Source organism: Tachyglossus aculeatus, unplaced genomic scaffold, assembly GCF_015852505.1.
Source record: "Tachyglossus aculeatus isolate mTacAcu1 unplaced genomic scaffold, mTacAcu1.pri scaffold_168_arrow_ctg1, whole genome shotgun sequence".
Lineage (NCBI taxonomy): Eukaryota > Metazoa > Chordata > Mammalia > Monotremata > Tachyglossidae > Tachyglossus > Tachyglossus aculeatus.
Genome location: NW_024044890.1, coordinates 64,300 through 78,867, shown reverse-complemented (window position 1 = coordinate 78,867; position 14,568 = coordinate 64,300). Strand labels below are relative to the sequence as shown.

The 14,568-nt window shown below is 46.9% G+C and overlaps 1 protein-coding gene across 1 annotated transcript; it reads right to left on the bottom strand.

Annotated features, from left to right (window-relative positions):
- Positions 1 to 9,531: 9,531 nt before the first annotated feature.
- Positions 9,532 to 10,461, bottom strand: LOC119923287 (olfactory receptor class A-like protein 1). Its single transcript, XM_038742740.1, has one exon. It carries the CDS (start codon positions 10,459 to 10,461, stop codon positions 9,532 to 9,534), a length of 930 nt encoding a protein of 309 aa, XP_038598668.1.
- Between the last annotated feature and the right edge of the window lie 4,107 nt (positions 10,462 to 14,568).

The following is a 14,568-nucleotide window of genomic DNA, read 5'->3' as shown; positions in this document are numbered from 1 at the left end:
ACTGGGGTAGATACAAGGTGAGTAGACTGTCCCACCTGGGGATTCCAGTCTTAATCCACATTTTATAGAAGAGGTAACTGAGGCACAGAGAGTTTAAGTGGCTTGCCCAAGGTCACACAGCAGACAAGTGGCAGAGCCAGGATTAGAACCCATGTCCTCTGACTCCCAAGCCCATGCTCTTTCCACTCAGCCAAGAATCAATCAATTGTATTTTCTGATGCCTATGCAGTGCAAATCTAATGAGAGTTAGGAATGTCTGGGTATTCCCCCTAAGAACCCTCCTCCCCAAGCAGTGTGGGTGGATAAATACGGGCAGGGCAGGAGGTTGAGGGGTTCTGAGATAGGGGTGATGGGAAGGAACTACAGGGACCAGAAATCCCCAGCTTGAGGAGGAGTAGGGTGCAGCCTTTGCTTTGTCATCTTGTAACTCGGTTTTGTAACCAGGTCCTCCTGACGGGACACTTTATCAAACTGGGGTGCGGAAACAACTGGCTTCCTTCCAATCAATGACCCTGTCCCTTTTCAAAGTATATGACTCTTCCTCCTGAGGAAGGAGAAATAATCTGTGGAGCTGGGCCTTTGGGCTCCAACTCACGCTTGCTAAAATTGTGCTCTCCTTACAGGCTCACCACAGACTTTCACACTCAGTCGAAGTGCAACCAATGCAAGTTATTGATCTGCTGTTAGGTTGCCCAGATCTTCACTGGTTTGAAAGCTCCTTGAAGGCAGTGACCACTTGTCTTGTTCTGTTGCACTATTCCCATTTCTTCAATTAGTTTCCCACTCTCAGCAGGGACTCAATACACATCAGCATTTAATTAACTGATACCAAATAAACACCAATGTTGACCGACAGCTATAAGACATGTTGACCCCCAGAAATGCCCTGCAGAATCTGGAGTTGGCAAACCCCACCTGAAGCGCTGAATTGTGGAGAGCTGTTCTCTGCCAGAGAAGCAGTGTTCCATAAGGGTGAAGAGCCAGGGAAGACCATTGTGGGGTTAAACCACGCAGGGGATTCTAAGGGAAATATAATGGGTTAGGGTTAGGGTTAGGGTTAGGGTTCAGGTTTGGGTTAAGTTTTTAGTTAGGATTAGGGTAAGGGGTAATATAAGGATGTGGGTTGTGGTTAAAGTTAAGTTAAGGGTTAATATCTTAATTCAAAGAGTTAATTAAGGATTATGCCGAAACAAAACCCTGCACTAGCCCAGATAACATCTATGTTGAACCTAAATTCTGCCAAGGTCATATGGCAATACACAGCACTTCCTATATCTGCACAAATTGTCCGAAGTGGACCAAAGAGCTGTGCCTTCCGCTGGCAAGATATACAGTTCCGGGAATGACTCCCAGCCCTTGACTGAGCTTGGAAATTTGTGTCTGCCCTTTAAGGGACTGGTCACTTAGCAGGTGAAAGAGGCACCAGAATGAACCCAGGGGTCGGGGAAGATCTGGAAAGTCACGGTCAGTGAGTTGGGGTAAGTGAAGTCTGGATTTCTCTGAGGCACACACTCTCCCAAGTTATTTTTACAGAGTAGGTAGTAAATCAATACTATTGATTGATTGAATATCTGTCCCGGTGATAGTTATGCTTGCCTGAGCCATAGCACTTAATCAATTAGTGATATTCATCGTGCACTTACTGTGTGCAGAGCACTGTACAGAGTGCTTGGAAGAGAACAACAGAGTTTGTAGACATGTCGCCTGCCCACAATTGGGCCACAGTCTAGGGTCGGGGGATTGGTCAGACATTGATATAAATATAAATAAAGTATGGGTATGCAAATAAGTTCTGTAAGGCTGTGTACCCACCCCTCCTTAAGAAGAGTTTGTTCGTTACTCTTGCACACATTGAAATCCCTCACTGTCGAGATTTCAGACAAGAAGGACAGCTATGCCACTGGAGATTCCCTCTGATTAAGGAGGGGAATACGAGAAAAAGGAAGCAGACATTTTAATCCAGAAGGGAGAGCGAAGGAGTCTTCCCTTTAGGGTCCTTCTCAGGGCAGCCTTCATGTCCCTGTTCCTCAGGCTGTAGATGAGAGGTTTCAGGGCTGGGGCACCATGGTGTACAACATGGACACGAGCAGGTCCAGCACTGAGGGGGAGCCTGAGGGTGGTTTGAGATAGGCAAAGGCACCATTCCCTATGAACAAGGTCACCACCATGAGGTGCGGCAGACAGGTGGAGAAGGCTTTGGCCCGGTCCTCCGTGGACGGCATCTTCAGCACGGCGGAGAAGATGCGCACATAGGAGAGGGTAATATAAATGAAGCATATGACAGCTAACACTACCAGCAGTCACACTCACATCGATGGCACTGTGGTCCTCAGAGCAGGAAATCTGCAGCAGGGAGGGGACATCGCAGAAGAACTGTGGGACAGCATTGGACCCATAGAAAGGCAGGGAGAAAGTGGAAGCCAAAAGCATGAAGCCAAACACGCTCCCTATGAGCCAGGAAGCTGCCACCATTTTCACACAGACCCCTCTGCTCATCATGACCTCATAGCGCAGGGGATAGCAGATAGCAGCATAGCGGTCATAGGACATCGCCGTGAGGACACAAATCTCTGAACTGGCAAACAGGACCCACAGCAAGAGTTGTGCGGCACAGCCAAGGAAGGAGATGGAGCTGTTGTCGGTCAGGGAGTTGTGGACGGACTTGGGGACGGTGGTGGAGATGAGGCAGAGGTCGAGGATGGACAGTTTCTTAAGAAAGAAGTACATGGGGGTGTGGAGCTGCCGGTCAAGGGTGGTGACGGTGATGATGAGGAGATTCCCTGTCAGGGTTGCCAAGTAGACCAGGAGGAACAGCACGGCATGGACCACGTGCAGCTCCCAGACATCGGAGAACCTCCGGAGAAGAAATTCAGTCACCATGGAGAAGTTTGTCATTGGGAAATGATGTTGAATCTCTGCATGGGACAAAGGAAGGATCAAATTTAAAGATACTGATGGGGCTGATGGCACATTGACAGTTGTTGATTACAAAATGACCTAGAAAATTGGGAAAATTGCTTCCACATAATTACAGGGGACTCCCAAAGAAGTGTTAGCAAAATAATGCTGCAAGTGGGGACAAAATGATAAGGATGTAAGACAGAAAAGTAGTTGTAGAAATAATAACAGTAATAGCAGCAAAAGCAGTGGTTCAAGCAAGTAGTAGTAATAGTAGTTGTGGAAATAGTAGTAGCGGTAGTAATAATGGTATTTATTGAGCACCCAATGGTCAGAGTCCCCTTCTCTGCAACACTAATTCTGAGTGATGGAGAATGGTGTGTTGTCCAGGAGAATAATGAGAAGTGGAGGAGGTTTTTATTCACAATTACCCCTACCCCTGATTTTAGGAGTGGACAAAAAGGAGTCTCTTCAAGATTTCCAATGGCTAAACAGGAAATAGTCTGGCTTGGGAAGTCCAGCAGTATGAGGCCTCTGGCCTGACAGAGGCATGGGGGAGATCAGACGATGAATCGGTGTTGTTTATAGAGCACTTACTGTGTGCAGAGCACTGCATTCAGCGCTTGGAAGAATATAATACAACAGAGGTGGTATATTAAGCCCATAATGAGCTTACAGTCTAGAGGAGGAGACAGACATTAAGATAAATGCATAGTTTATGGGTATAATTTATGGACATAATCCCAAAATGGGGAAGAGAGTGTTCTAGCATGAACAGTGGATGAACAAAGACCCTGTGACTGAGAAGCTGAGCAGAGGAATTGATTCCAGTAGTAGTAGCTTGTGCTGCAGCATTTCACACCCTCTTGTAACTTCCAGTCCTGCTGAGGCCTGGTTTCTGCTCCTGCAAATCCGCCTGCCCCATGGCCCTGCCCTGAACCCCAAGCAGAGACTGAAGTGAGCATCTCCCCAGAATGGCTCCATCTCTCACATCGACCTGCTGGCCCCTCTGTGCCCTTCCCAGCCCCAGTCACACTCACCAAGGCAGCGTGGGGCGGGGGGACTGACCTCTGCTGGGTTGGGATGGTCCCCCCTTCCCTCAGACTCCTGGGTGCGGCCGGCCATGAAGGGACAGTGCGGCACCTTGAGCCTCTCTCTGCTCTTCCCTGGACGCTGAGATGCTCTCCAGAGCCTCTCCCTGTAGATAAAGCAGCTGCTGCTCTGTGGGATATCCTTGGAGGACTGGCTCGGGTGTTGCCGAGGGACCCCGTAGCCTGGGTGACATGAGAACCTATTGGCCGTGTCGTCCCTGAGGCCCTTCAAGACAAGGGTCTGGTCCCTGAAACTGCAGCAATGGCTCTGGCTCGTGGGATTTCCATGACAACAGCAGCATCTACTTCCCAGTGTCCTAAAAGTTCCCATCACTAGCGATGATTTGGGTTACTTGTGGACAGATTTAGCTTTGTCTCTTTGATGACCTCGCACAGTTAATCATTCAATCAATGAAGTACATTTGCTGACCTCTACAGAGTGTGACACTCTAGGCTTATTATAGGCAGAGGACATGTCCGCCGACTCTGTTATAATGTACTCTCACAAACATTTAGTATAGTGCTCTGCACACAGCATTCAATAAATACCTTTGAAATTAGAGTGAGAGATGCCTTTGAATCCATCTTAAGACCCTCTCGCAGGCTGAGAGGGGAGGGTCCAGTGTGGGCGGGACAGGGGGCTGAGAGATTCTGAGATTGGGTTCATTCATTCATTCAATCATATTTATTGAGCACTTACTGCGTGAAGAGCACTGTACTAAGTGCTTGAGAAGTACAAGTTGGGAAGGAACCACTGATAGAGACCACGTGCACATGAGGGGGAAATCCCTGGTTTGAGGAGGAATAGGACAGAGCCTACCCTTTGTCTTCTTGTATCTTGGGATTGGAATCAGCCCTTTCTGATGGGAAGCTGTATCATCCTGGGGAGTGGAAATCACTGAATTCAATCGAATCCTTTTCAAAGCATCTGTCTGTCGCTCATGGAGAATGGAGAAATAATACATGGGCTGGGCCTCTGGGTTTAAGGTCAAGCTTGCCAATGTTGTGCTCTCCTCCTGTGATCAAAACAGAACTCTACACTTAGTAGATGCGTAACAGTTGATCGGTCAGTCAGTCGATCGTATTTATTGAGCACTTACTGTGTACTTGGGAAAGTACAATATAACAGACACATTGCCTGCCCACAATGAGCTCACAGTCTTTGTTACTGTAGAGTTGGTGTTAGGCTTGGAGTTAGGGATGAGGTTGATGTTAGAGTTAAGGTAAGGACAAGCAGTAAGGTTATAGGGGTAGAGTCAGGGATAGTACCAGGGTTAGGGAAAGTGACAATTCAAAGGGATAAATTAAGATTCTGTTAAAACAAACTGTGTTTTCCTCGATATAGCTAGTGTCCTTTATAATTGAAGTAGACACAACTGACAGTGAAGTTCAAGTATGGATGTGTGAGAGAATGAAAATGCTAATGTGGGATTGTTAAGTGCCAGGGCACTGTACCAAATGCTGGGGTAGATAATGATGATAATGGCATTTATTAAGCGCTATGTACAAAGCACTGTTCTAAACGCTGGGGAGGTTACAAGGTGATCAGGTTGTTCCACGGGGGACTCACAGTCTTAATCCCCATTTTACAGATGAGGTAACTGAGGCCCAAAGGAGTTAAGTGACTTGCCCAAAGTCACACAGCTGACAATTGGCGGAGCTGGGATTTGAACCCATGACCTCTGCCTCCAAAGCCCGTGCTCTTTCTACTGAGCCACGCTGCTTAAGATTATTCTAAAGACAAGATTGTTCTAGATACAAGATAATCAGGTTGGACATAGTCCCGGTACCACATGGGGATCACAGTTTAAGTTGGAGGGAGAGGATTTAATCTCCATTTTACAGATGATATAATTAAGACAAAGAGACTTGGCAAAGGTCACACAGCAGACAAGTGATAGATCTAGGGTAAGAACCCAGGTCCTCCAGATTCATTCAATCGTATTTATTGAGTGCTTACCGTGTGCAGAGCACTGTACTAAGTGCTTACCTAACTCTGTCCACTAGGCCATGATGCAGCTCAGGGACTAACTCCCCACTGAGGACACTATTCTCCTGGGAAAATCAATTCCAAATGACAATGCTATGACTTAAGTGGCATTTTCCAGGAAGGCTGGTGCTATTCATTCATTCATTCATTCATTCATTCAGTTGTATTCATTGAGCACTTACTGTGTGCAGAGCACTGTACTAAGCGCTTGGGAAGTACAAGTTGACAACATATAGACAATAGGGAGGCAGCGTGGCTTAGTGGAAAGAGCACGGGCTTGGGAGTCAGAGGTCGTGAATTCTAATCGTGGCTCTGCCACTTCTCAGCTGTGTGACTTTGGGCAAGTCACTTCACTTTTCTGGACCTCAGTTCCCTCATCTGTAAAATGAGAATGAAGACTGTAAACCCCATGTGAGACAACCTGATTACCTTGTATCTACTCCAGTGCTTAGAACAGTGCTTGGCACATAGCAAGAGCTTAAGAAATACCAGCATTATTATTATTATATTCACGGTCCCTAGCCAAAAGTCTAGCAGGTTTAAGCTCATAAGGCAGAAGATATACCTAGTCTGACCTATTCTGTCTACGGAAATGAGGAGATTGTTCTAAACAAGTGTCACCAACGAGTGACACACGCTTAGGTGCAAAGATCTGGTCACTGACGAGTGCTGGGGTCATTCACTTGGTCCACACTAAGTCCAGCGGGGAAGGGATGTTGACATCACATCCCCAAGATGGAAGACATTTCCCACCCAGAATCTTCCCCAGGGAGGCTTTTATGCCTCTTCCTCAAGTTGTAGATGAGGGGATTCAGGGCAGAGTTCACCACAGCATAGAATACCAGTAGGTCCAGTATTGAGGGGGAATCAGAGGACAGCTTCACTTAAGCACAGAAAAAAATCATGGCAAAGAGAGTGACCACCACGAGTCGGGGCAAGAAAGTGGAGAAAACCTGGGTCCAACCCTCTGTGAATAATAATCGTAGTAATAATAATGATATTATAATTTTCTTCTCTGCTGAACTGGTATCTGCAGCACGGCAGAGAAGATGCAGATATAGGAGCAGAAATGGAAATGGAGCAGAAGACACGTAAGACTACCACAAAAATCACACCAACATCAATAGCGACATGGTCCTCAGAGCAGGGGATATTCAGGAGGGAGAGAGCACCACAGAAGTACTGCTGGACAGCGTTAGGCCCATAGAAGGATAAGGAAAATGTTGAAGCTAAAATCAAGATTACAAACAGAATCCTTCTGAACCAAGAAGCTGCCACCATCTGCACATAGGCTTTTTTACTCTCCGTGACCTCATAGCACAGGGGGCAGTAGATGGTGGCATAACAGCTTTAGGACATCACCATGAGAACAAATTATTCTGCATCTAGGAAGAAAATCACCAGCCAGACTTGTACTGCACAGCTCAGGAAGGAGAGGGAGCTGCACTGTCAGAGGTATGAGAATGGATTTAGGGATGGTGACGGAGATGTAGCAGAGAACTAGGACAGATGTATTCTTGAGGCTCTTCCACACCTGGGGTTGTGGAAGTGCTGGTCGAGGGAGGTGATAGCAACAATGAAGAGATTGCCTCTCAGGCAGGGCCACCGAGTAGACCAGGATAAATAGTGTGGTATGGACAAGCTGCAGCTCCTGGATGTCTGAGAACCCCAAGAGGAGGAATTTGATTACCATTGTAATGCTGGCCACATCCTGCAAATTGCCTCTGGGCATCATGGGATAGGATCTGATTTCAGACAAGGATGACAACACTCCAAGAGAGTTTCATACAGCAAGGTAATCCCCCTGTCCTGGAATGAATCTCAATCAGTAGTTTTTAATTGAGTGATTACTGTGCGCAAAGCACTGTACTAAGCACTTGGGAGAGTTCAATACAACAGAATTGGTAGAAACTCAGTAGCTCTCACCTCACCCAATATCGATCCATTGTTCACATCCTCCCTTCTGCTTGGAACTCCCTCTCTCTCCAAATCCAAAACATCACTACTCTCCCCACGTTCAAACACTTACTGAAATCATATCTCCTTCAAGAAGCCTTCCTGGACTAAGCTCTCAAAACCCCTGACACTATTTTCCCTTCCTTCTGCCTCTCCTGCACACTTAGTCCCATGCACAAGGACTTAGATATTACCCCCCCCACCCATCCCCTTTACTCAGTATCTATGTTCATATCCTTACACTCTGCTCCCCCTAATCTCCAGGAAGTCAGAGAGCATATCTACCAATTCTATCAATTGATGACATGTAGTGAGGGCTTACTGCTTGGAGTGATGCACACATCTCGGATGTTCACACTAACCTTCTGTGTATTCCATGAGATCCAGCAGTTCTTCTGCAATGGCCCCTCCCTGCTGAACATCTCTTGCATTGAAACACATATTGTTTCTGATGCTGGCATGGCCTTTGGGATTGGATTCACTTTAACGTCTTTCCTTTCCATCATCATCTCCTATGTCCACATCTTCTCTGCTGCTCTGAAAATGCCATTCAGCGAGGGCTGGACCAAATCCTTGTCCACCTGCCTGTCCCACCTCACTCTCATCACGGTTTTCCTCTCTACGGCCACCATTGCCATTGCTTAAGATAAGCTCTCCTGAGACTCCTCCTCAATGCTGGACCATGAGGTACACTTCTACACGCTGATCCCCATCATATACAGACAGGAATAGGGTCATGAAGGCCACTCTGGAGAAGGTTTAGGAATGAAAGCCATTTCTCCATGATCAAAAACTGTTTTCTGCATCTGTCACTGTCCTCATTTCAGGACCAGTTTCATGCCGGGACCGAAGTCACCACGATGATGTGATTCTTCCACCCGTGGTGCTCCGATGTCCAGGAGCTGCAGCACTCTCTATCAGCGGCCATGATGTGGAATCTCCTCATTTTCACTGTCACCAACCTCTACCAGAACCTCCACACCCCATGTGCTACTTCTTCAGACTCCTGTCTGTCCTTGACCTCTGCTTCATTCCTGTCACCATCCCCTAATCCATCCTCAACTGCCTCAAATATCCATTCAATATCTCTTCTAGGAGGTGCCTCTCAAGTCTTTTGGGTGATTTTGTTTTCTGCTCCAGGGATGTTCGTCCTCATGGTGACCTCTTATGACCCCTATGCCGCCAACTGCTGTCCCCTCCACTATGAGATCACAGTGAACCGAGTGGCCTGTGCACAGGTGGCAGCTTCCTCTTGGTTCATTGGAGACTTGTTTGGGGTGTTACTGACATCGGCTCCTTTCTCCCCGTCTTTCAAGAGACCCAACACGATCCAGTAGCTCTTCCGTGATGACTCCCCCTTCCTAGAGACCTCTTGCTCTGAAATCCATGTTTCTCTGAATTTGGTATTATTCTGCTGTCTCTCCTTCGCTGCCTTTTATTTCCAGATGTTCTTCCATGCCTCAGTATGCTTAATTGTGTAGAGCTGGGCCCAGGTAAAAAGCCTCCACAACCTTGGCATGTCATGAACTGGATCGAGATACTGGTCTCTTTGTCTGCGTGGAACTCAAAGGGAGGGCAGGCAGCTTCCCTAGGAATCTATGGAAAATCTTCATCGGAAGCAGGTGATTCCTTTTTCCAGAATGCCTTTATTCTCCTATCACCATGAATGATCAAAAATGGACAAATGACTGGAAAAGCGAATCCTAATATCATTTGGCAATTCACCAGCAGAGACAAATTTTCCTTCACGCTGAATATAACACTCAGCATGACTGACTGTCGCACATAAAAGAGGACGTAGAGTGCGACGAGGGTTATGACCCTCTTGGCTGCTCTGACCTCGGGCATCTCCCCAGAAGAGCGGCCGGGTCCGTGGAGATGCAGGACTCGTTGGTGGTGCCTGTACAGGATAAACAACACGTAGCCACTGGCCACACTCATGAGCAGTACGAAGAACAGATCCCTCAGGGAGAGCACGACCGTGATTACCAGAGCGGATTCTGCACTGACACCTACTTTTGTGCAATATTTGAGGTCTAACATGATTTGGACAAGGCTACTGTTCTGGGGGCCTTTCATGTGCATTAGTGTACTCAAGTCTATTAGCATACTGAAAATCCAGGACAGGAGGCAGGAGGGGATGATGCATCTAGGTAATTTGGCTTTAATTCGTATCCAGCGGGAGGTGACGGGGCTGATGGTGACGGCCTGGAACATGCTTAGGAGGCAGGTGGTACAGATGGCGAAACCTCGGGTCGTTCGGTAAAGATACATAAGGATTTTACATGCAACGTCATCTAGGAACTTTCTCTGTCCCCAGGCTGACATGGTCTCTGGGATTCCAATGGAAAGGAGAATTATGGTGTTGGCCAAAGTCAGGTGACTGAAAATCAAATCCAAGGAGCGGATCATGGGGCTTTTGGACATTGTGCGGATATAAAATAGGAGGAGAATCACATTCACTAGGATCCCAATGGTGACCTGTAATAGCATCACAACCCCAAAGGAGATGGCAGTACCATCCATTCCCTTTAGTTTTTCATCAAAACCGGAGGAAGTCTCCTTCAGAGAAACCTGCGATGAAGGAGAGAGGAAGGGAAATGGAAATCTGCTCCAGTGGTTCAATCTAATTTAATCAAACAATCAATCATGTGTATTGAGTGCTTACCGTATGCAGACCACTGTACTAAGTGCTTGGGGGAGTACAGCATAACGGAGTTGGTAGATACATTCCCTGCCCACAACAAACTTACAAGCCTCGAGATGGATACAGATATTAATATAAATAAATAAATTACAGATATTTACATAAGTGCTGTGGAGCAGGATTAGAACCCATGGCCTTCTGCCTCTTAGGCCTGTGCTCTATCCACTAAACCTTGCTGCTTCATGCCATGCTGCATCAATAACAATAATAATAATAATAATGGCATTTATTAAGCACTTAGTTGACCTCCTGCTTGTCAAATCCAACGGCTCCTACTCTGTCCTAATCCTCCTCGACCTCTCAGCTGCCTTCGACACTGTGGACCACCCCCTTCTCCTCAACACGCTATCTGACCTTGGCTTCACAGACTCCATCCTCTCCTGGTTCTCCTCTTATCTCTCCGGTCGTTCTTTCTCAGTCTCTTTTGAAAGTTTCTCCTCCCCCTCTCATCCTCTTACTGTGGGGGTTCCCCAAGGTTCAGTGCTTGGTCCCCTTCTGTTCCCGATCTACACACACTCCCTTGGTGACCTCATTAGCTCCCACGGCTTTAACTATCATCTCTACGCTGATGACACCCAGATCTACGTCTCTGCCCCTGCTCTCTCCCCCTCTCTCCGGGCTCGCATCTCCTCCTGCCTTCAGGACATCTCCATCTGGTTGTCTGCCCGCCACCTAAAGCTCAACATGTCGAAGACAGAACTCCTTGTCTTCCTTCCCAAACCTTGCCCTCTCCCTGACTTTCCCATCTCTGTTGACGGCACTACCATCCTTTCCATCTCACAAACCCGCAACCTTGGTGTCATCCTCGACTCCGCTCTTTCATTCACCCCTCACATCCAAGCCGTCACCAAAACCTGCCGGTCTCAGCTCCACAACATTGCCAAGATCCGCCCTTTCCTCTCCATCCATACTGCTACCCTGCTCATTCAAGCTCTCATCCTATCCCATCTGGACTACTACATCAGCCTTCTCTCTGATCTCCCATCCTCGTGTCTCTCTCCACTTCAATCCATACTTCATGCTGCTGCCTGGATTATCTTTGTCCAGAAACGCTCTGGGCATATTACTCCCCTCCTCAAAAATCTCCAGTGGCTATCAATCAATCTGCGCATCAGGCAGAAACTCCTCACCCTGGGCTTCAAGGCTCTCCATCACCTCGCCCCCACCTACCTCACCTCCCTTCTCTCCTTCTACAGCCCACCCCGCACCATCCGCTCCTCCACCGCTAATCTCCTCACCGTACCTCGTTCTAGCCTGTCCCACCATCGACCCCCGGCCCACGTTATCCCCCGGGCCTGGAATGCCCTCCCTCTGCCCATCCGCAAAGCTAGCTCTCTTCCTCCCTTCAAGGCCCTGCTGAGAGCTCACCTCCTCCAGGAGGCCTTCCCAGACTGAGCCCCTTCCTTCCTCTCCCCCTCGTCACCCTCTCCATCCCCCCATCTTACCTCCTTCCCTTCCCCACAGCACCTGTATATATGTATATATGTTTGTACATATTTATTACTCTATTTATTTATTTTACTTCTACATATCTATTCTATTTATTTTATTTTGTTCGTATGTTTGGTTTTGTTCTCTGTCTCCCCCTTTTAGACTGTGAGCCCACTGTTGGGTAGGGACTGTCTCTATATGCTGCCAATTTGTACTTCCCAAGCGGTTAGTACAGTGCTCTGCACATAGTAAACGCTCAATAAATACGATTGATGATGATGATGATGAACAGGCATTGAATCCTCATTTTACTGTTGAGGAAACTGAGGCACAGACAAGTTAAGTGACTTGCCCAAGGTCACACAGCAGGTATGTGGGGAACTGGGCTAACACCTCTTTGTGGATGATCCTGAAATCTTCCTTTCCAGCCCAGATCTCTCATCCAAACTACAGTTCCACATCCCCTCTTGTCATCAGGCAATTTCCACTGCCCCTGTCCTGGAACTCCTTTCTCCATCCTCTAGGAGAGACTACCACTCTCCATGTCTAATTGTCATCTGTGTACCTTTTCCCAGAGCTTAGGACACTGTTGATACTCAATCAATTGTATTCAATCAATCATATTTCTGGAGCACTTACTGTGTGCTGAGCACTGTAGTAAGGTCTTACAAGAGTTCAATACAACAAATTTTGGAGTCACACTCCCTGACCACAGTGAGTTTACAGCCTAGAGGTGGAGACAGACATGAATATAAATAACTTATGGATATGTACTTAGGTGCTATGGGGCTGAGGATGGGATGAATGCCAAGTTTTCACAGGTTATAGATCCAAGTGCATAGATGATGCAGAAAGGAGAGAGAATAGGGAAGAGAGGGTTTAATTGGCGAAGGACTCTTGAAGGAGATGTGATTTTAATAAGGCTATTAGAGTGGGATAAGGAATTGTAACCACCCGAAATCCACCACTAGCACTTAAGTATACCATTAGCATGTATGTATGATCATATACCATATACATGCTATATATATTATATATTATCTATGTAATGATACATTAAATTATTGTTTGTTTTATGGTACTTGTTAAGGGCTTACTACGTGTCAAAAACTGTTCTAAGCACTTGGGTAGGTACAAGTTAATTATGCCAGAGACAGTCCTTGTCCCACATGGGTTTCACAGTCTTAAGTGGAAGGGAGAATAGGTATTATGCAGTTGAGAAAACCTAGGCACAAAGAAGTTAAGTGACTTGTCCAAAGTCACACAGCTAGCAATTGACAGAGCTGGGATGAAAACCCTGGTCTTCTGACTCCCAAGCCTGGGCTCTTTCCACTAGGCCACGCTGCTTCCTGATCATTCTATTTGTCCATATTTTTATGTGTGTTTCCCACATTAAAGTACAAAGTCACTGTGGACAGGAAACTTGTCACGTGCTTCTATTGGACTGTCCCTAGCTAAGCTTGGTATACAGTGCATTACATGACATGATTTCTAGCCCTTTAAATCCACTAAAAAAGAGCCCAGATCTGAGACCTGAAAGTTATGCACACTGGGACATGGTGCTATGCAGATTAAATCATCTGCTGTTGTGTCAAACGTATCTCCTCTCCACATCTCCCTCCCAACTTATCCCTCCTTCTCCCTTATGTCACTTACCTTTATTAGACTGCTCCAGGCTGCGTCCACCTCCACCAGGCCTGAAATGGAGAGCAGAAGTGAATGCTCAAGAAGATGTATGCTCTGTGGGCACCTCTCTCTCTGCCCCAATCCTCCCTGCCAGTCGCCACTAGAAGACACCTGGAAGCCTTTCTGAAATACCAGCGGTCACCTGTAAGGCGACATACTGCCTTTTACATATCAAGACTAAAGTGGATTCTTTTCTGAAACCTCTAATGCCATAAAGTCACTTGTCCAAAGGTTCGAGGAGCCCTGGGAGAAGGCTCCCAGAGGGTGACCAACCGTGGCTCCAGTGGGAAGCCACAGATTTGCTATTGAAAGCCTTGAAAACACAGTATTGGAGAGATGGTTTTATCCTATTCACTCTTCTCCATCACTCGTGCTGGCTCTAGAAGACAGCTCTCAGGTAAACCCTGCATTTATTAGCCAGTTTCCATTTCTCTCTCCCCTTTGGGAATGATTGTGTGGGTATGTATGTAAACATCATTAATCCACCCTGACACTCCAATTGGTATCTCTTTGGAAGTGCCGACCCACCCCTCCCTGATGGCACTGAAGCCTGGGACAAGATTAATTCCAGAGTTCTCCCTGCAATTATCCACTCATCATCGACCCATCAGAGATGACACTGGCAAGGCATGGCAACATCACAGGGCCAGCCTGCAGATTCATTCAATTCATTCAATCGTATTTATTGAGTGCTTATTATGTGCAGAGCACTGTACTAAGCGCTTGCATCATCATCATCATCAATCATATTTATTGAGAGCTTACTGAGCGCTTACTGTGTGCAGAGCACTGTACTGAGCGCTTGGGAA

Bases quoted from the DNA above. Each gene is read 5' to 3' on its own strand.
- LOC119923287 (XM_038742740.1), bottom strand. From the start codon at position 10,461: ATGGATGGTACTGCCATCTCCTTTGGGGTTGTGATGCTATTACAGGTC.